Source organism: Rutilus rutilus (assembly GCF_951802725.1).
Source record: "Rutilus rutilus genome assembly, chromosome: 6".
In the NCBI taxonomy this organism is placed as follows: Eukaryota; Metazoa; Chordata; class Actinopteri; order Cypriniformes; family Leuciscidae; genus Rutilus; species Rutilus rutilus.
The window spans coordinates 20,754,085-20,777,469 of NC_140214.1; the positions used below are offsets into that span (position 1 = coordinate 20,754,085).

General features: G+C 36.2%; 1 protein-coding gene across 4 annotated transcripts; it reads left to right on the forward strand.

The window, feature by feature from the left end:
- Positions 1–50: 50 nt before the first annotated feature.
- On the forward strand, positions 51–23,351 carry tgs1 (trimethylguanosine synthase 1). Of its 4 annotated transcripts, none has more exons than XM_084411113.1 (13): positions 51–431; positions 1,097–1,155; positions 1,830–1,996; positions 4,166–4,784; positions 6,510–6,645; positions 7,103–7,189; positions 7,287–7,467; positions 13,278–13,626; positions 13,745–13,909; positions 18,997–19,140; positions 21,475–21,691; positions 21,881–21,959; positions 22,986–23,351. In XM_084411113.1, the coding sequence occupies exons 1-13, from the start codon at positions 322–324 to the stop codon at positions 23,097–23,099; spliced, it is 2,427 nt and encodes an 808-aa protein (XP_084267239.1). In that variant the 5' UTR covers positions 51–321; the 3' UTR covers positions 23,100–23,351. The 4 variants fall into 4 exon arrangements, with proteins under 4 accessions (XP_084267239.1, XP_084267238.1, XP_084267240.1 ...); XM_084411112.1 differs by having other exon boundaries at positions 52–431; positions 1,827–1,996; XM_084411114.1 differs by having other exon boundaries at positions 52–431; positions 1,827–1,996; positions 13,748–13,909.
- The last annotated feature ends 34 nt before the right edge of the window (positions 23,352–23,385 follow it).

Genomic DNA, 23,385 nt, shown 5'->3' on the forward strand with positions numbered 1-23,385 from the left:
CATAATAAAAGTCTAAGCCCTCATAAAAGCCATTTTAGTATTGTAAATGTATTGAAAGTCTTTTAACTTGACGGGCAATTTCCAAAACACGAGGGGGGAAATTCGCACAGCGAGTCTTAAACGTGTGTATAAACTTAGATCGAGATTGTAGTGCTTTTAAATCTTCCTCGTTTTAATCCATCAGTATATTTATATATAGCTTCTCGCTGTCGTTTTTATTTGTAATGTCTGTGTAAAATAGCGATTTTAAGGTTTGTAACGTTAGCAAAGTCTCGGGTAGATTCTGTTGACAGGTGTCACTCATGGTTCTATCAGTCTATCATGATTAATTACGGCGAGCTGAATGTTGTTCCTCTAGCTGATGTCATCTTCTATCAGGGTGAAGAAAGAGAGATGACAATACATTGCTTGTGCTCCAGAGCTTACGTCAAGTATGTAACGTTATTTGTGTTGAACAAGATTGCGTTGTGATCAACTGATTTAATGTGTATGCAGTTTTTTAAGTGCGTTCAGAAAGTTAGAATTTAATGCACCGATGGTCTTATTAACTTACCTGCTGAAAATTACTTAGTTGGTCTTAACTGGCCTGAGCAGCAGAAAAGTGCCTAAAAATGAGACAACATAACACAGGCTAGACTGGTAGACCAGTTAAAGGAATAGGCTAGTTCACCCAAAAATGAAAATTCTGTCATCATTTACTCACCCTCAAGTTATTTCAAACCTGTATGAATTTCTTTCTTCTGATGAACACAAAAGAAGATATGTTGAAGAGTGTCAGTAACTGGGGTAAATGGAGTTCATCACTGTTTGGTTGAAGAAATTCATACAGGTTTGGAATAACTTGAGGGTGAGTAAATGATGATGGAATTTTCATTTTTGGGTGAACTATCCCTTTAAGACCACATACCATGTCAACCTAATGGTCAATGTGACACAGTGAGGGTTTTCGGTCACTATCTGTCTGTTTTACTTGGAGCAGATCCATTTTTCAGTTGTTGTCCTAATATGCAGTCCTGCTGAAAAACAATCAAGCATAAGATGGTTGCTTGCCTGTTTACTGTTGTCAAAACACATTTTCTCTTATTTTCATCCACAGTGATCGAGAATTGTATCGGTCAGATTTTAAAGCCATTCTGAGTCAGACTGACAATCAAGGTACAGTTTTCCTGTTAATTTCTGATTATGGAGAATTATGACCATTTGCATATCGACTAGCTGACATTAAATGTTGCCAATGGTTCTCTACAAAACTTGAGATGTTTTAAAATGATTTAAAATTAGACAAAACAAGCATTCAAATGAGCTAAAACAATTTAAAGATCAAGATATTTCTTATTTTAATTCACCCCCTCAACAATTGTTCTTCTCTTCTCTGCTGCTTTGGAAAACTGGATTTTTATGAAGTAGTCAAATTTCAAACATGTGAAAAGAGAATCTCACAATCTATCATTCCTATTCTTATACTGAGTCTCATCACCAGGTCGTTACCCTGTATCCTTGATAAATGTTAAATTCAATTTTAACATGCTGCAACCTACATTTTTCTAGCTGAGCTCTAAAATATTTGATCAGGTAGGAATTGTGTGTTAAAAAATATATATTTAAACAAAAATTTATCCTGACCTCAATCCGTATCCATTTAATTACAAGCAACAGGAAAAGTTATGGTGCCTTTGAAAATTGCTTTTTGACAATGGGGGTCCTTGGAGTCAAAAAGGTTGAGAACCTTGATAGTTTTTCATGATTTTCATCTGCAACATGTTATGGTCAGTTTTTACTTAGCTTATAATGCTCAAATAACTACACTTTGGGTTTTTTGTTTTCAGTAGATGTTGAAGCTAATGATGGGGAAGAGCTTTTGGAGAATTCTAATCGTTCTGTGGATGAGGAAGAAGAGGAGGAGGAGGAAGAGGTCATTGTTGATGAAGAGACCATGCTTATGGCCAGTTTGGGGCTTCCTGTGGAGTTTGCCAGCTCATCAGAACCGAGGAGAACTGTATGTCTGTTGGATGCATGATGACCTTGATGTTATTGGGAACTATGGCTGTCCATTTATGTGGGAATATTATTATAATATTCATTTAAAAATGCTTGCCCCAAACCCCCCAGCTCCTGTAGTCCTCCATACATTGGGGTCATGATGGTGCACTGACTGCTGGCTAGTAGAGCTGTCCACACTAGTGTCTGCATTGAGCGTGCCCGTTAGCCACATAGGGGGTGCTCTTGAGCACATTTTTGTACCATGATTGGGACATTCTACTGTCTTGTGGACTTTAGATATTTATACACCACCAGTCAAATGTTCTGAATAATTCAGATTTATCATAACAATAATATAAGTATTTTATGCTCATCAAGACTGCATACAAAATACAGTAAAAAGTAATATTATGGAAAATAACTTATTTGTAATAATATATTTTAAAATGCAATTTATTCATGTGATGGCAAAGCTGAATTTTCAGCATTATTACTCCAGTCTTCAGTGTCACATGATCCTTCAGAAATCATTCTGATATGCTGATTTGGTGCTCAATTATTCTTATTGCTGCTCAATTATAAATAATGGTTCTTATTATTATCAACGTTGATTTTTATTTTATTTTATGCTGCTTAATATTTTTGTGGTCGATTTTTTTTTTTTTTTAGGATTCTTTGATGAATAGAAAGTTCAATGAACAGCATTTATTTGAAATATAAAACTTTTGTAACATTATACAGTATCAGTCAAAAGTTTGGAAACACTACTATTTTTAATGCTTTTGAAAGAAGTCTCTTATGCTCATCAAGCCTGCAGTTAAAAAAAAAAAAAAAAAAAAAAAAACAGTAATATTATGAAATATTATTACAATTTAAAATAATGGTTCTCTTTTTAATATACTTTAAAATGTAATTTATTTTTGTGATGCAAAGCTGAATTTTCATCAGCAAGTACTCCAGTCTTTGGTGTCTTATGATCCTTCAGAAATCATTCTAATATGATGATTTGATTCTCAGTTATTATCAATGATGGAAACAGCTGTGCTGTTTAATATATTTTTTTGGAATACTTTTTTCAGGATTCATTGAGTAAAACGTTAACAGCATTTATTCATAAAAACAGCATTTATTCAAAATAAAAACATTTCTAACAATATAAATCGTTACCATCACCTTTTATCAATTTAACGCATTCTTGTTGAATTAAAGTACTAATTTCTTTAAAAAAAAATAGTTATTGTTCCCAAACTTTTGAACGGTAGTGTATATTGTTACAAAAGATTTCTATTCTAAATAAATACAGTTCTTTTTAACTTTTTATTCATCAAATAATCCTGAAAAAAGTATCTCAGGTTATAAAAAAATATTAAGCAGCACAACTGTTTCCAACATTGATCATAAATCATCATATTAGAATGATTTCTGAAGGATCATAAGACACCAAAGACTGGAGTACTTGCTGATGAAAATTCAGCTTTGCATCACAAAAATAAATTACATTTTAAAGTATATTAAAAAAGAGAACCATTATTTTAAATTGTAATAATATTTCATAATATTACTGTTTTTTTGTTGTTGTTTTTTTTTACTGCAGGCTTGATGAGCATAAGAGACTTCTTTCAAAAACATTAAAAATAGTAGTGTTTCCAAACTTTTGACTGGTACTGTAAATGTCTTTACTGCTACATTTGAATGTCACTGTTACCCCAAACTTTTGAATGGTAGTGTCTAACGGTTTCCACAACAAAAAATAATTATAAGAAATGTTTCTGAAGCATCAAATCAGCATTTAGAATGATTTCTGAAAGATCATGTGACACTGAAGACTGGAGTAATGATGCTGAAAATTCAACTAATTATATTTTATAATGTAACCATTATCTTTGTGAGGGTTTTTCAAATAATGAAAAAAAGCATTAGCATTTACACATTCGTCACACGTAGTTCAGTGGTCTGATCATAATGTGTCTCAAGTTTATTTACACCTGGCTTTTAATATATGCACGTGTAAATGCCCAGATGTGAAGGGGTCCTTTGAGTCTTTGGATTATCCTGTGCAGTGAAGCTTCTCGCTTCTCGCTCTTTTTTTGTAAATTGTCATTAAAGAACGTTAAGGTTTACCCCATTTACTTTAGGAAATGACTTGGCTGTGGCCCAAAACTAATGATTTTGTCTCATCTTTAAGGGCTTAGCGAGACTGAAGAACAAAAGAAGCATCAAGCACTTGGAAACCCCCCCAGATTATGCAGACACAGATGAGGACTCTGAGCAGAAACAGCAGTGTGCTGTGAATGACATCGCTGAGACCCCCGCTGAACAGACGTGTCCCATGTCAGAAGAGGCCTGGCTGAGGTACTGGGAGCAGCACGGGGAGGGTCTGCTGTGGCAGAGCTGGCTGGAAAAACATCCCGAAAATTCCAGCAGTGCAGCGCAGGAATGTTCCCGCTCGGAGGCTGAATGGGACGAGCACTGCCAACAGGCATACCAGTACTACTGGGAACAGTTTCACTACTGGGCCGCCCAAGGCTGGACGATGGACGAGTCCTATAGCACAACCACTGCTTCTGAGGAATATCAGGGCAGCCGAGGAGAAACAGAGGAACTCAAGAATCAGACGGAAGAAAGATCGAGGGCAAACGCAATAAGCGTTACACATCTCATAAGCAGCCTGAGCTTATTGACTGAGGAAGTTGACAGCGATGATGGCGACCAGCAGTCTTTGGTCTGTAACTGTGCTGATGAGCCCTGTGATGGTGGAAACCGCAAAAGGTCATCTTCACGTAGAGGCTGCACTGACACTTCTGGTTGGTGCATGTATATTCAAGACCTCTTTGTTTATTAGCTATGGGGACTGTGGTGTTCCCGCAGTGATGCTAAACCCAAATATGTCAAAGCCTTCCTGCTCCATGACCTACTTACAGCATATTGAATCTAGTGCAGATGTAATATAAGTTAAGATTTATTCTGTCAGTCACAGCATGGGCCCATTGTGTGTGTTCAATTTTCTGCCATTCAGACTGACATAATGACGTATTTTTAAACTCATTAGAAATAAACAACATAGAATAATTGAATGGTTATTAACCACCCCCTAGCAATGACATGCTTAAATTACCATCAAAATATAGGGATAGTCCACCCAAAAATGAAGGTTCTGTCATTTACTAAGCCTCATGACTTTATTTCTTCGGTGAAACAGAGAAGATATTTTGAACAATGTTGGTAAACAAACCGTTTTGGAGACATTTCTCAAAATATCTTCCACAGAAGAAAGTAAGTCATACAGGTTTGGAATTACATGAACATAAACAAAATTACATAATTTAAAAAACCTGAATTGTCCCTTTAAGTAGGGGTGCTCCGATATTTAAAATTTTGCTGATACCGATAACCGATAATTCTTTATATTTGAAAGCCGATAACTGATATATTCACAGACAAATTTCATTTTTTAAAAGCCTGATTTAAAGAACAAAAGTCTCACCATTGAAAGCCATGTCCCAAGCACACAATTATAATGTTCTCATTGTAATTTTATGTAGCCTATATGACAGTATTGCGCTGCACATGGTGCACTTCACTGTATTTTCCTTTTTTTAAGTGATTCCAATTATATGTCAAGCCATCATGGCGAACAGTGCGCATCTCAGCTGAAGGAAATAATCCATTATTTATCTGCTTTAATATATTGGCCAAAATTTCTTATTGGGTCGATAACAATAACATTAAAAATAAACATATATCGGCCGATACCGATATGGTGGCCGTTATATCGTGCATCACTACCTCTGAGTATCTTTGTATCTTATGCATTTATTCACACATTTTTGCATGTTTTAAAGAGCATATTTAGAGTATTGATTGTGTTGATGAGAGGAAGAAATCGCAAACCTGCGTTTTGGTTTCTTGCTGTAATAATAAAATATAAAAATCCAAGTGGAAGAACACTTTTTATCAGAAGTAAGAGGGAAAAAACAGAAAGCATGTATTAGGCAAGTTTAAAAAAAGCAGACAATTTTGGTGTCATGTTGACTTTTTTTGACTTTTTTTGGAGTTGGCCTGCTCAATATGCTCTGATGGAAACACCTGTGATCATGATGTCATCATCACACTGTTGGTATCACCATGATATCAAGCCACAATTCTGTTCGCTCGTTTTCCCCAGAGGTCTTTTTTTGCAGCCTAAGCTTGGCTCTGCCTGAATGTTTAATGCATCACATCAAAAGATGTCAGATGTTGAATGAAAGGAACATGTGACTTTGGCCTATGCATTTTTAATGCCGGTACATGTTAAGAGCGCAGGCTCCCGGGTGCACGAGTTGATCACAATGTACTCGCAATCGCTCTAAAAATGGCTCTTGTCATCCTGATTGGCGGGCCATGACTGATGGCATCTAAACAGCAGCCTTTTTTGTACCGCTGGAACGGCTCTTATGCCGTATACATCAGGCAGTATGAGACTCAGACACGTTATTTTATAATGATAACGTTGCTATTATTAATAGTAAACTGAAAGTGTGTGATTTCAGATGGCAACATGAAACAGACCTCTGCGCCATTAAATAATCAGAGTGGACAACCCGTAAAGAACAGATCTAACGATGAGGATCAGAGCGATGATGATGATGAACCTCCAGGGAACAGACGAGCTAAAGTGAAGAGAGCGTAAGCTGCCGATGTGTTATTCAGTACACTGTATTGTATCAGACATTGCATGCTTAATGTTTATGGTTTCATGGTATAGTTCTGGAGAAAAAAAAACGTATTTTGTCATAATTGTTTCACTGATTTCATTCCAAATCTGTTTGCTGTTATTGTTTTCCATGGAACACAAAATTAAACATTTTAAAATAATAGTTTGTTACACAGCTCTTGCCACACCATGACAGTTCGTAGTGACCAGGGGCTGTCAAACTGCAAACACTTTCCAAAAAACACAAACAAATTATGTAATAGTAGTCCATGCAACCCATTTGCTATGTTCCAGGTCTTTTAAAGTCATTATTTAAAAATACACTACAGCTCAAAAGTTTGGGGGTCAGTAAAAATAAATAAATAAGTGATTTAGCATGGATGCATTACATTATCGTAACTTTAAAGACTTTTGCTGCTCTGTTCACAGTCATGAGCTGGATGCCGAGGAGCTTGCGGAGGTGCCGGTTGAGGAGGCGTGGGATGTTCTCGGCCTGAAACGTAGTGCACAGCCCAAGTAAGAACCCAGACAGAGGCTAGACACGGCTTTACTGCTTTGAAAATAATCAGGGAAATTAATCTGTTAACATCCAAATGCTTTTTTGTCTCGGCAGGTTCGACAGCGTTGTGAAGCTGAAACCAGTCCAGGGTCCATACGCGGGCAGGAGGAGTGAGGAGAACAGAAAGCCCCCTGAGGAGAGAAAAAAAGCAGTCTGCAAGATCAACAAGCACATCTTTTTTACTGATGATGGACCGCAAACCACAAAGCCAAAGATCAGCAAAGCCCTTCAAAAAGTGAGTCAGTTTTTACTGCATGTGCAGTACATTCACGCAAATATTTAGTCAGGAGTTTTGAGGAATGTTCACACTTAGCAAAAGCATATAGGGACCTGGCCAGGACAAATCAAGCTCCAAATATGCCATTTGGTTATTTTGTTTCAGTGTTATCACAAAGTTCAAATATGAAGGTGGAGGTGAAAAATTATATCAGAATTTTCATTTTTGGCTGAACTATTCCAATATGTTTTGTTTAATCATGCTTTTGTTTTGTCTTAATTTGCCCAGACAGTTGCATCAGGTCAGCCAAAGACAACTTTGGATTTTAGGGCTGCAGTGAGTAGATTAGATTTAATAGCTCTTGGGATGCAGTATTCTAATGAACATTTTTTAATTATAAAAGTTGAACAAAATAAATGAAAACAATGGCATTTACCCTTTGTTATTTCTCACTGAAAGAAAGAAATTAAGAGCAATGAATGCAAGGTCTATGCACAGAGCTGATATTAAAATAAAAAAGTTTAAAACAAAAGACAAATTGACTGTTTACATTAATACCTCGCAGAAATGGTATTTTAATTCACATACACAGGCATATTACCTCAAGATACAATACTGTTCAAAAGTTTGGTGTTGTAAAGTTTTTGAAAAGTTTCTTATGTACAACAAGGCTGCATTTATTTAATCAAAAGTAAAGTAAAAACTGTAATATTACATTTTAAAATAACTTTTAATAAATTCTGTCTCAGATGTCACATGATCCTTTAGAAATGGGTCTGCTGAATAATATTTTTGTGGAAACTGTGATCAATTTTTCATGATTATTTGGTAAATAGAAACATCTGAAGAACAGCATTTATTTGAAAATGAAATATTTTCTAACGTTACGAATGTCTTAACAGTCACTTATGATTCATTTAATGCATCCTTGCTAAATAAAAATAAAAATAATATATATATACAGTGGGTACGGAAAGTATTCAGACCCCATTCAATTTTTCACTCTTTGTTATATTGCAGCCATTTGCTAAAATCATTTAAGTTCCTTTTTTTTTCCTCATTATTGTACACACAGCACCCCATATTGACAGAAAAACACAGAATTGTTGACATTTTTGCACATTTATTAAAAAAGAAAAACTGAAATATCACATGGTCCTAAGTATTCAGAGCCTTTGCTCAGTATTTAGTAGAAGCACCCTTTTGATCTAATACAGCCATGAGTCTTTTTGAGAAAGATGCAACAAGTTTTTCACACCTGGATTTGGGTATCCTCTGCCATTCCTCCTTGCAGATCCTCTCCAGTTCTGTCAGGTTGGATGGTAAACGTTGGTGGACAGCCATTTTCAGGTCTCTCCAGAGATGCTCAATTGGGTTTAAGTCAGGGCTCTGGCTGGGCCATTCAGGAACAGTCACGGAGTTGTTGTGAAGCCACTCCTTCGTTATTTTAGCTGTGTGCTTAGGGTCATTGTCTTGTTGGAAGGTGAACCTTCGGCCCAGTCTGAGGTCCAGAGCACTCTGGAGAAGGTTTTCGTCCAGGATATCCCTGTACTTGGCCGCATTCATCTTTCCCTCGATTGCAACCAGTCGTCCTGTCCCTGCAGCTGAAAAACACCCCCACAGCATGATGCTGCCACCACCATGCTTCACTGTTGAGACTGTATTGGACAGGTGATGAGCAGTGCCTGGTTTTCTCCACACATACCGCTTAGAATTAAGGCCAAAAAGTTCTATCTTGGTCTCATCAGACCAGAGAATCTTATTGATCACCATCTTGGAGTCCTCAGGTGTGCTTTCATGTGTCTTGCACTGAGGAGAGGCTTCCGTCGGGCCACTCTGCCATAAAGCCCCGACTGGTGGATGGCTGCAGTGATGGTTGACTTACTACAACTTTCTCCCATCTCCCGACTGCATCTCTGGAGCTCAGCCACAGTGATCTTTGGGTTCTTCTTTACCTCTCTCACCAAGGCTCTTCTCCCCCGATAGCTCAGTTTGGCCGGACGGCCAGCTCTAGGAAGGGTTCTGGTCGTCCCAAACGTCTTCCATTTAAGGATTATGGAGGCCACTGTGCTCTTAGGAGCCTTAAGTGCAGCAGAATGTTTTTTGTAACCTTGGCCAGATCTGTGCCTTTCCACTGTCTCTGAGCTCTTCAGGCAGTTCCTTTGACCTCATGATTCTCATTTGCTCTGACATGCACTGTGAGCTGTAAGGTCTTATATAGACAGGTGTGTGGCTTTCCTAATCAAGTCCAATCAGTATAATCAATACTATATAATAATGGGGTGCTGTGTGTACAATAATGAGGAAAAAAATTAACTTAAATGATTTTAGCAAATGGCTGCAATATAAACAAAGAGTGAAAAATTTAAGGGGGTCTGAATACTTTCCGTACCCACTGTGTATATATATATATTTTTTTATATATATAAAAATTCATTTTTTTTCCTCATTATTGTACACACAGCACCCCACATTGACAGAAAAACACAGAATTGTTGACATTTTTGCACATTTATTAAAAAAGAAAAACTGAAATATCACATGGTCCTAAGTATTCAGACCCTTTGCTGTGACACTCATATATTTAACTCAGGTGCTGTCCATTTCTTCTGATCATCCTTGAGATGGTTCTACACCTTCATTTGAGTCCAGCTGTGTTTGATTATACTGATTGGACTTGATTAGGAAAGCCACACACCTGTCTATATAAGACCTTACAGCTCACAGTGCATGTCAGAGCAAATGAGAATCATGAGGTCAAAGGAACTGCCTTCTATATACATATATATATATATATATATATATATATATATATATATATATATATATATTTTTTTTTTTTACCCCAAACATTAGTGAACACGGTACTACCAATATTACCACAATTTAGATATCTCTGTCAGATATGTTTTTAGAGACCCTTCTGGTGGATAAAGTTTTCACTTTTTTATTATGCAGTTTGTAGTCCTTCATGCTTAAGATCCTCTATACTTCTAGACAACCAGATGTATGGTCTAGATTTGATTGAATTACTTATAAAATAAATAAATATTAAACGAATAAAATAAAAAATAAAATAAATCAGAAATAAAAACCTCACAGATATCACAAGTGTTTATGTAGTCTAGCTAATAAACATACAGCTCAAATAAAATAGGCCTAAATAATACCACAAAAAAAAACAAAAAAAAACATTAAACATACTTAACGAATGAATTAAATAATGAAACACTGGTTTATGAAGAGAATGTTACTGATCAACTGCAGTGAAACTTCATTTATTGACTGTATTTTTTGATCGCCCACTGCCATTTGTAGATTAGGTAAAACCGCCCTCTCCCGCGAGATTTGCGTCGGGTCCCGCGGTATCCCAATCCCAATGTAGTCCTCTAGTATGGTCCTCAACTGCGGTACTTCAACTGAACGATGAAATGCGTGTGTTTGTGTTGTTCCCTGAGGTTTTATTGACACATGGATTTTGTGGGATTACATGTAAGATTTATCATTCTGGTCGCCTTACTATGGATCAGTGAAGCACAGTGTAAATTGTTCAGAGTTGTGTGTGTGTGTGTGTGTGTGTGTGTGTGTGTGTGTGTGTGTGTGTGTGTGTGTGTGTGTGTGTATGAGAATACAATGGGCAACGAGCCAGAAGCGGTGAGGCTGACACTTTATGCACTCTGCACAGAGCTGCTTCATCTACCCTCACCCCATCCCATCACAGCGCTGTCACGCAGCACCTGCTTACTTGCACGCTGTCAGCTCACGTCAGACACACAGACCGCTCTAACCTCCAGTCTCACCCCTGACACTAACACACACGTTTCCAGCTGTCAAACACACACAGAACAGGTTCAAACTTGGTCACTGGCATGTTGAATATTCAAGAAGAAAAGAGATGAATTGTTTTCTTCAACCAAGTGCATCCTGTCATCTTCTAGATGGACTTTTTCAAGGTGGATCCCCTTCACCCCACTGGATTTTAGCCAGTAAAGAGACTAGACCAATTTACTGCAGTGCTCTAGAATTGATTTCTCTGTAGCACAAATTGATCTGGTGGAGGACAAAAACTTTACTGCAATAGACATTATCACCAGTATCTTTGCAGGCTGGATGCCTAAACAAGGCTTTGTTGGGGCTTCTTTTGAGTACATCGAGTCCTGCATTTCTGCTGCCTCATCCCAGACTTTTTCAGTCCAAGGAACCAACAGACTGAGTTATGTAGTTTTTATTGTAGTGAAAGAATCTCTTTTATTTTAAGCTACTTTGCTGAAAAAAGCCTTTGGTGGAGATAAATCAGTAAAATAAATACATTTCAAGGACTTTGTGAGGGACTCTGTTCCTGAAATGTACACTACCATACATTACCAAATGTTTTTTAATACTAATACTTTATTAATGCTTTTATTCAGTAAGAACACATTAAACTAAATCAACATGGATGCATTAAATTGATCAAAAGTGACAGTAAAGACTTTTACATTGTTAACTTTTACATTCTATTTCAAATAAATGTTGTTCTTTGGAACTATTGAATATCAAAGTTTCTAAAAAAAAAAAAAAACACTATCATGGGCCCCAAAAATATTAAGCAGCACAATAGTTTTCAATATTGATAATCAGTGTTGGGGAAAGTTGCTATGAAAAGTAGTGCATTACAATATTGCGTTACTCCCTTAAAAAGTAACTAATAGCATTGCTTAGTTACTTTTTAAGAAAAGTAATACGTAACGTTATGTTGCTTTTGCGTCACTTTTTCTCACCTGGGCTGGGCTTGTTTTGTTTTGTTTTTATTACAAAAAGAAGAAAAGAAATGAACTAATAGGGCTGAAGGAAATGTGAATTCACGAGTGTACAGTAGAGGGCGCTGCTCAAACAAATCTTTCTTGTGTGCTGCCATTCTGATAGCAAAGGAATAGGATGCAGAAGAAAGTTCAGCACTTACTTCACCAATAAAAACAAAAAATGTAAAGTCATTTTTGCTTATGGTTTCACTGAATCATAGAAGGTCAGCAGCAGCAAGTACATTGGTCAATAAAGTGAGATTAAATGCATAAAAATGTTTCTTTTATTTAACGCATTTCATTATTGGAGGTTCGCGTGGTATTCTGATTTTGCATTTCACTGGTTTTATTCATTTTGAGGAATCTTTTTTGTGCAACTGAGATTAGAAAATGCATGCTCACATTTAGTCTAGACCTACAATAACCATCATGTTCACACACAACGCCTCTGTACTTACTCACGATTTTTCTCAACATGGGGACAAGAGAGCTCTCAGTCAATAAATGGGAATTTTTTCATATTTCTTTGGAAAAAGTAACTCGGATATTTTGTTGTAAATTTAAAAGTAATGCATTACTTTGCTAGTTACTTGAAAAAAGTAATCTGATTATGTAACTCGAGTTACTTGTAATGTGTAGGATCATGTGACACTAAAGACTGGAGTAATGATGCTGAAAGTTAAGGTTTGTCATCACAGCTATAAATTACATTTTAAAATATACTATAATAGATAATAGTTTAAATTGTAACAATATTTCACATAATTGTTCTTGATCTGATAAATGCAGCCTTAGTGAGCATAAGAGACTAAAAAATAAATAAAAAAAACTAGTGTATATAAACTACTAAAAACAGTAGTGTATATTTTTCCCAATATTAAAATATAAGATAAACATTTCTGTCTGAATTAGCCCTTTTAATAATAAATATAGTTCAAAAGCCCATTACAGAAAATAGTGGCGTACAACTAGTGATTAGACTGTGGTGTGAAGTATTTGGGTTTGTTCCTTCCTATAAAAGCTGTACGTTCACTCATACCCTCACAGGTCCAGAGTTTCCTGCAGAAGGTTCAGACTGATGCTGTCTCTGAGGAGCTGACCCCGGCCTCCATGCCTGAAGCTCCGATCGGGCCATGTGAGAGAGCGGACGAGGGCAGTTTACCTACTCGAAACGAGGAAGAAGCAAACAATGAGATAGATGAAAAAGAGTGTGAGAAGACTCCTGAACTCAACAGAACATGTGATAAAAGCGAGGAACATCAGCAGAACATTCAGTGTGCCTTCATGCCAGAGCCAGAAGAAAGACAGGATGATGATTCAGATCCCAGAGGAGAGCTGCATCCCTTAGACGTCCCTGACTTCTTGCTCCCAGATGCTCCTGAGCGCACTGAGGGAGGTCAGCATCAATGTGCTCTGATACAAATGAGATAATCACTGGCTGTGCTCCTATAACATACAAGCCAATGATTAACACAGTTAGGCAATTTGATATAATCACACTTTTCCTTTCCCAGCAGAGAATGTGCAGGCCTTTAAAAAGAACAAGAGAAAGAACAGGAAAAGGAGAAAAGATGTGGAGATGCCACCTGAGATTGCAGCAGAACCTGAGCTGGCCAAGTACTGGGCCCAGCGCTACCGTCTGTTTTCCAGGTTCGATGAGGGCATCAAACTTGACCATGGTGAGTCAGCACAAAGCCACCATCTTTACTTTAAGTAAATCATGAATTCATTTCATTTATTTACATTTACTTGTATTCATTTAGCAGACTCTTTTATCCAAAGCGACTTAGTAATCATTGCTTCAGCATCAGGGACATTAAGTTATATGTTGTGAAAACGTGTTTTTTGATGATGTTTTGTAATTATAATATTCAAACAATTTGCCATTGTAGCCAAATAGATTAAAAAAATTTTACAACTGAAATGCAGTTAAAATGGTAACACTTTACAATAAGGTTTAATTTGTTAACATTGATGTATTAACGAACATGAACTAACAGTGATCAATACATTTGTTACAGTGTTTATTAATCTTTGTTCATGTTAATCAATAAAAATAGAGTCGTACATTGTTTCTTCACGTTAGTTCACAGTGCATTAACTAATGTTAACATATACAACTTTAGATTTTTAATAATGTATTAGTAAATGCTGAAATTAACAGTAACTTAAATGCTATAGAAGTATTGTTCATTCTTAGTTCATATTAACTTAAGAAGTTAAATAATGGTAACTAATTAAACCTTGTTAAGTGTCACTGTTAAAATCTACTTGAAAAGTGGTCATGTTTTCTACGAAATAAGCAAAGTGAAGAATATTTACTCATTTTCATTAATATGCACCGATATAATAATGCATACAATTATAGAGCATAGAAATAAATACATAGAATAAACAGCAGTGAGTGCTTATGAGCATATGTTTTTAGCTAAACATATTAATAGATTTTTTTTTAAATGGGATCGTAGAGATTTTGGTGAACATTTCTGAATTATGACTCATTGAAATGGATTGATTCACAGAAAACTTGATGGTCAAATAAAAAGTGCATAAAAATCATTATCACACAGTGTATTGAAATATATTATGAATATTCGATACATGAGCTAGCCATAATTCTTGAGGTCAGCATCAATTTCAAACCATTTCACGCCGAAGATTTGATGTTTAGGAGTGAAACAGGACATAAAAAAAAAGAAAAAAGAATGGAGGGCAAGGATTTTTTTGTCTTGGAATAGCATGTCATGCACCAATGAATCCTTCAAAGTAAGACCTGTGAATTTAAATAACAAATAGAGAGCACGCTGAGAACTGCGGGACGGAGCAGGACGAGATGTATTTGTGAGGTTGTACAGCTGTAGGTGTGGGCTGACTGACTGAGCTGGCTGTGTCTGCAGTGTGTGTGCTGACGCTAGACACGGAGCCCTCATATCTCCTGCGTCAGACTACAGATAAAGAGAGGGTGCAAGTGAGAGCAAGACAGCAGGCAGCTTTTAGAGCGCTCAGGAGAGCACTCTTTTCTTTCCCCATCTTTTCTCAAATAGAGTGCTCAGCCTCAGAGGAGGACAACCTTTAGCTCTGGTGCTTTACCTGTGTTCTCTTCTCTACTGTTAAAGTGGGTCACTCTCTTAATAGATACAGTGTATTAATCTAGGCATAAACCTGCTTGTTAAATGCTTTTCGCTTGTCTGAGTTTGTTTTATATAAGGAATTTATTTGTCGCATGTTCCTTTATACTCGTTAGAACTGCTAAAGAGATCTCGTTTGGTCTTTTTGCCATTTATTATTTGTATAGCTTGAGCATTTAATGTGGCAGGCAACAGAATTGCAGCGCGTGCTTATAATTTGTTATTTTGAGTTGGTTTGGATGCTAATATAGGCTAGTTATTGTTAGTTATGGTTTTTGATGTGAACAGGCCTTAATTCATTACACAGCAAAAAATGATACCTTATATGAAGTTATAAATATTCTTTGACAAAAATCCTTGCATTTATTTACTTGAATTTAGTTGAGAAGCAACACTGCATAAGATATGAAGACTTAATTAATTAATTAATCGTGTATTGTAATTCAAAGATGTATTTTCTTGATGTATTATTTGAAGCTTTAATATCTTTGGCAGGGTTGCTTCTCAGGTAATTACATCTTGTTATAAGGATTTTTTTTATAAAATAATAATTATTAATTTTCTTTTTTGTAGTGTAGCATTTACAATTACATTTTTGTATTAGTTAGCAATGCTTTGGAACCACCTGCATCGTAGGATCACGGCAGTGACTTTTGCTAAAGTACCACTAACATTTTGTCCAGAAAATGTAAAACGTTTTTTCAAGTAAGTCAGTTTCGTTGTTAAATGTAATGGTGCAATGACCATAGTATTGGTGTAGGATTTAGTTTTTAATAGGGCTGATCTTGGGAAAGATGCCTTTTAACATCAGCACCAAAAAGTCAAACGGTTTTCCTTCTGGTACCATAAAAGGTCCCGTTATTTGGGATTAGAAAATCTTAACTTTCCTCACGGATGCCCTTTGAATTCTCCAAAGTACCATGACTAATGTGTTTTTATACGTCTCTCACTTTCGAATCATAACTCTTTCACTAAGCATCTGGAATTCTGTTTGAAAGTGAGATCAGAGCCTCGTATTTATTCACTTATTCATGTCAACAGAGGCAGTAGCCCAAAGACATAATGAGCCTCTTTTCCTTCAGCACTGCCTGATTGGACAGAGGAGAGCGAGAAAGAGAGGTAGATCAAGAGCGTGGGCTGAATTGTGTATCTCCTAAACCTCCAACCAGGCAATGCAGATTCCAAGTCAACATGAACTGGCAAACACAAGCCATTTCACTTCCGCAATGTAAAAAAATGTCCGTATGGAGCTATTCTGTGAGACTTAGGTGATGTCAGGCAAAAAGGAAAGTTGTTTCAGAGATGGAGAAAGGTACTACATTTTAATGAAATACTTTTTTTGTTCTGATGAATTGTGCACAATAGGACCAGGAATGTGTGTTCAATTCTGTTTTAATGTTAGGATTTTAAACATTCTATAATTTCTCAGTTGTACTTTTATCTGTTTAATATTTCGTACTTTTAATTGTCATTTTTTTCCCCCATTCAAATTAATGGCATGTCATTCTGTCACTTAGAAAAAAGTCAAACTGCAGTGTACACACTTGATATGGAATTATTTGTGTATTTTTTTACAACACTTTAAATGTAACTCGTAACTTACAGTATATACTGTGCCATCACAGGAAAAATTAATAATTGCAGTTTTTTTTATTTAAGTCCCTTAAAGCATGACAATATTCAAAGATCAAAGTAATCAAAAATAATAATCAATAAAAAGAATGCATTAACTAACATTAACAATCAGCAATAGCTACATTTGTTACAGAAGTTATTATTCTTTGGTAACATTGGTTAAAAAATATTAATAATCATTATTAGTTCAAGTTAGCTCAGGTTTTGAAACTAACATTAAATAAGATTAATAAATGCATTAGAAGAAGTATTTTTATTGTTAATGTTAACTAATAAATGAATTAATGTTAACTAAAGGAGTCTTATTGTAAAGTGTTGCTGAACAATGATAAAAAAAAAAATCTGAACATTTTCAATCAATGTCTAGGGCATGTTACAGTCCAGATTAAAATGTAAAAATGTTTGAAAATAAACAGCCTGTTAAGTTCAAGTATTTAAGTGTTTAGTGCTGTGATAAGCACCATTGCGAATACAAAAATCTGAATGACTGTTTAAAACATAAATACTGTTCAGAAACAGAAAGTAGCACAGCTGCTTTGTTTACGGGGTTACCGAGGTGTCAGAGAGTGAAAGTGCGTTTTCATTCGAATGGTTCTCCTTCACTCTTTCCGCCATGCGCTTTTCATGCGTGTTAAGCCCAATTTATACGAACTCACGCCTTAGCTACGTCGTAGGATGTGTAGCACGCGTAGCCTATGGCGTGCCCTGACATGCACCGCTCCAAAAATTTAACAATGCGTCAATTCTACGTGAACCGCAAGCTGTGATTGGTCTGCTAGAACCCCTCCCTCGGGTTTCACATGCTCCCTCCACATGTGTAATTGCACGTCAACGACGTAAAAATGCTTAAATGCATTCTGAATAATTTGTAATAGATAATTATTCACAGTATTTTTAAAGTACCCACGATAACAATGCATGTTCATTATCATGATGTACTGTATTACCATATATCGGCACATGTCTAATTGTGACTTTGAATTACAGCATATGTGAAAGAAGATCCAATAATCAGTATTAGCATGGTATGTTTAATGTAGGGTTGATCTTTTTCAGATGTAAATGTCACTGCAATTGTAAAATGACACTAATGAAAGTATTCGTTTTTTTTTTTATTAGTAAAACACAGTGTTGATTTTGTTCCTATTTGTAATCTTGTAATAGAAAATTAAGGTAGCACTTAAAAGTGAGTTCTCTTTACTCAAGGGCACCTGTACAGCCGCCCGCTGTCCAGACCTCACACTGTAAACAGGAAACTCCAAACTAGTGATTGTTACTTTAGCAGGTGCTCTATTCTCAGTGGAGAGAAAAATACGAGAGGCGGAAAAACAGAGATGCATTTGTGGAGGCTAAAAGCAGATGGTGTTGGTCTCTACAGAATCAGAAGGGGACATGCTCCGTTTAACTCCACTCTCTCTGAGCTCTCTGACTGCTTCTGCTTCAGCTCAAATGCAACACCTTAAAATTATGAAAATCCAGAGAACGAGATCCAGGAGTCTGATGCTACGTTTTAAAGTGTCACAGCTCTGGTTTGCAAGCATGATGAGTTGTTTAGAGATACAGCAGGAGTCTTGAACACATTATATGGTTTTGTACTGCTTCTCTTAGAAATATATGGTTTTCTGGCATCATATGATATAGGGGTGATTGCTGATATTTTAAATTTCATAGATATCAGCTAGATCATCCTTTTGTCAACAGAGGCTCCTCCTAAAATGGAATTTTATATTTTCCTATATTTAGAGAGGGAGAGACAGTCTTTGACGTAAGCAGAGCCATGCTTCAGGTCTTCAAATAGAAAATGAAAGCTACAGACTCCCTCTGGTGGTAAACAATTCTACCACATTTGCCATAAAAAGGAGCATTTAGGTGCATTTAATTATAATTTGAATAGTATTCTGTTCATTTTAATACAATGATGCAAAAAAAAGAATGCATGAAATGATAAAAGCCTTTCATTTGAATTATGATGTGCATAACATGTGACTGTGTTCTGTCCACAGAGGGCTGGTTCTCAGTGACTCCTGAGAAGATAGCAGAGCACATTGCTTTGAGGGTGCAGGACAGCTTCAGCGCGGAGCTCATTATCGATGCCTTCTGTGGTGTGGGTGGCAATGCCATTCAGTTTGCCCTCACTGGGAAAAGAGGTACAGTTGCCTTTCATACTGCCACAGAACCATGTCAGCACAATCCTACCATGCTAACACCCATGGTTGGTTTCCATTGTCTTGAGAAACCATATGAAAATCATTTTTGAGATATGAGATTTAATACTGGTTTGACATCTAAAAATGTGTCACACACACACACACACACACACACACACACACATATATATAAATTTTAATTCAGGAAAAAAAAAAACTAATATATATATATATATATATATATATATATATATATTAGTTTTTTTTTTTTCTGAATTAAAATTAATTTAGATAATGTAGGATCTTTTGTAATTCGTAATATTCAATATTTATCAATGTTCACAATATCTTAAAAAACATGCTCACCAACATGGCATTTATTTGATCAAAAATACAATTAAAAACAGTAATGATGTGAAATATTATTATAATTGAAAAATAACTTCTATTTTAATTTATTGTAAAATGTAATTTATTCCTGTGATGACAAAGCTGAATTTCAGCATCATCACTCCAGTCTTCAGTGTCACATGATCCTTCAGAAATCATTCTAATATGCTGGGTTGGTGCTCAAGAAACATTTCTGATTATTTTCAATGTTGAAAACATTTTCTTTTTTTCTTTTTTGATGATTGTATACTTGCATGTATTCAAGGTGTTACTTTGTACTTTATGGTTACGCCACATGACACTTTTAGAGTCATTAAATTTAAACTTCTTGAAAATTGTATACATTCTTTTTCTCTATTGCGGTCACTTGTTTCCTGAGAAATCGGTGCAAAATATCTGTAATAAAAATAAAAGTTGCTGCAATTGAGGAAGCCAATGTGGCTCTTTTTTCCTCCATCCTAAATGACTTGCATCTCTGAGCACGCTGACTAAATGCAATGAACTCAGTCATGTTATCTTGCGTTCGGGTTCCTGTTGTGTGGGAACCAATCGTGTGAGACATTTCTCGCAGGGCATTAAACCAAATCATTCTGACGACAGACTTTGGCTCAGGGATTTCAGAATGATCAAACCAACATTTGAGATGTGTGCAAATCGGTCAGCTGGACTGGTTAGTCTGTTATCCAATCACATCCACTGTTGAGGCAAAGTAACGTGAGGTTTTTTTGTTGTTGTTGCGCATCAAGGAATTGTTTTCGGAAAATGTGTTTCCATCGTAGTTTGTGCATGTCTTCTGACACGTGCATACTATAGTAAAACCAGTAAATTATGCATAATTACAAGTAACTAAAGCTAAACCTAACCATAACTCAATAGTGAGTACATTTATTTAATTAATATTACTCAGTTCTTATTTGAGTAAGTGCAATGTACAGCGGGGGAAATAAGTATTGAACACGTCATCATTTTTCTCAGTAAATATATTTCCAAAGGTGCTATTGACATGAAATGTTCACCAGATGTTGGTAACAACCCAAGTAAGCCATACATACAAAGAAACAAACAAAAATAAGTTCAGAAATTAAGTTATGTGTAATAATGTGAAATGACACAGGGAAAAAGTATTGAACACATGAAGAAAGGAAGGCGCAAAAAGGCATGGAAAGCCAAGACAACTGCTGAAAACTTACAGTAATTAAAAAGCAATCCAGCCCCCTGTCAGTGGAAATTAATAACAGCTGGTTCAGTCCCAAATGATGGCCTACAAAAAGGTCTCATTGCCAAGGTGTCACACAAGACACATCTCATGATGGGTAAAAGCGAAGAGCTGTCTCAAGACCTTCGCAACCTAATTGTTGCAAAACATGATGATGGCATTGGTTATAGGCGCCATTCTAAGCTTCTGAACGTTCCAGTGAGCACTTTTGGGGCCATCATACGGAAGTGGAAAGACAATAATTTCACCATAAATTTGCTTCGACCAGTTCTCCTCGCAAGATTTCTGATAGAGGAGTGAAAAGAATAATCAGAAGAGTTTATTCTTTTTGTGCCTCCCTTTCTTCATGTGTTTAATACTTTTTCCCTGTGTCATTTCACATTATTACACATAACTTAATTTCTGAACTTATTTTTGTTTGTTTCTTTGTATGTATGGCTTACTTGGGTTGTTACCAACATCTGGTGAAAATTTCATGTCAATAGCACCTTTGGAAATATATTTACTGAGAAAAATGATGACGTGTTCAATACTTATTTCCCCCGCTGTAACTTCATCACCTTAAAATAAAGTGTGACCAAAATGTATCTGCCTCAATTGAGCGCATACGTTTTTATGCGATATCCCAAAATGCGCATATAGAATTGGTGGATGGAAACATAGCTACTGACTCTAATACTTTGGCATTTTTGTAAGTGAAATGCTGTTTTTCTCCCTCTGCCATCCAGTGATCGCCATTGACATTGACCCCATACGCCTGGCTCTGGCACAGAACAACGCAGAAGTGTATGGCGTGGCGCACCAGATAGAGTTCCTGCAGGGAGACTTCTTGCAGTTGGCTCCACGCCTGCGAGCAGACGTGGTTTTCCTCAGTCCCCCGTGGGGCGGACCAGAGTACCTCAGTGCTGACGTCTTCAACATCAAGACCATGATGACTCCTGATGGATATCCTTTCAGTCTTCCACTTTTATTCTAGACGGTGCCTCTTTCCTTTCAAATGAGGTTTTCATTCAAGTGGAAAGTTCAAGTTTGTCCTCTTTCACAACACTCTTTGTGAAATTAAGTTTATACTTTCTAACGTATGTGGTCAAGATGCTTCAAACCACCTGTTTCAACTTCCTTAACCAGCTATACATTTGAAATTTTCAGGTTGTCAAAAATGATTTCAGACAATATTGTCTATTTTCTTCCTCGAAATGCGGACATGGAACAGGTAATGGTCATTTATTTACACAAATCAGTTTTAAAATGGTAACCTGAAAACCTCTCTTTCTATATTGATGCTAAAAGTTATTTTGTTCACAGTAGCAAATGGATTAACTTAACTCTAAACATCTTATAATTGTCGTCGCATTGGCCACAATGGTTAACACATTGTTGCTGTTTTGTGGTTGTTCATCAGCATAGCCACATTCTGTGCTCTGTATCTGTTTTTATCTGTTTTGTGCTCCGTTAAACATTTGTGACCAATACTCAGATTTCTTTTGTTGTTTTTTTAGCTTTATTAAACAGAAGTTGCAAGCATGCAACTAAGTAGCACAATACATCAGCCAGCGGTCTTAATTCCTATGTAGTCAAAATCATCTGTGGTTGGTCACTTGGTTCAACCCTTTTAGCATTTTTATTATTAGTACACATGACTGCTGTGCTTATATTTAGTCTTAGACATATTTCTAGTTCCTGTTATCACTTTAGTGTCTCATATGTGTCCAGCAGTACAAAGTCAAAGTGCCAGAGTCCATCAATGACATATTATACTTACATAATCAGAAATGATTTTGAATTATTTTCACAGAATATGTTTGTTGACTGTATACCTGGGTTAGTTAAGTGCATATGATGTCTGTCAATTGCAGCTGTATCATGGTTTTTGACTTCTCTGAAAGGTCTTCTTGTCTGATGCAGTGTGGTTGCACCTTTTGAAACCACACTGCTTTCCGGAGTATTCTGTGTCAGACTATCATATTTCTACACTAATATCTAAAGTAAATATATCATCACCATTTGCCTATCACTGTACTGCTTGTATTGTTAAATACTATGTTTTAGTGTGACTTGTGATTAAATTCAAGAACAAGTTTCCCTAAACCAAGATACTACGATGATAATATACTGATATGTTCATATTAGAAACTAGTGACCATGTTGCCTGTGATGGTAACTCACACCTGCTCTGCCTCATTTCTTCTTCCTCTTTCTCTTCATACCCCTCCCTCTTTCTGTCTTTCACTCTGTATAGATCGCATCTCTCGCTGGCCCAGGTGGGAAAGTGGAAGTGGAGCAGAACTTTCTGAACAACAAACTGAAAACAATTACTGCATACTTTGGCAGCTTAATTAAGTCAAAAACCTAAAACATTTTATTTCCTTTTTCTACTTTTAGTCATTTATGTTATCTGTACTTACTTATTGCACTTGAAATGTACATTATCTGCTGTTAGCTGTTTTGTAAAGCCATTGACGATGAATTTTACAGACTAATGTGTACTCATGATGCTGCTAGTTTAATGTTTATTTTAACAGTTTTGTTTTTCCAGCATTGATATTTACCTATTAAAGTTCATTTGATGGAACCATGCATGGAAGTCATAAAATTGCACAGCCTGAAACATCCCGTGTTTAATTTTCTTTTAGAAAATA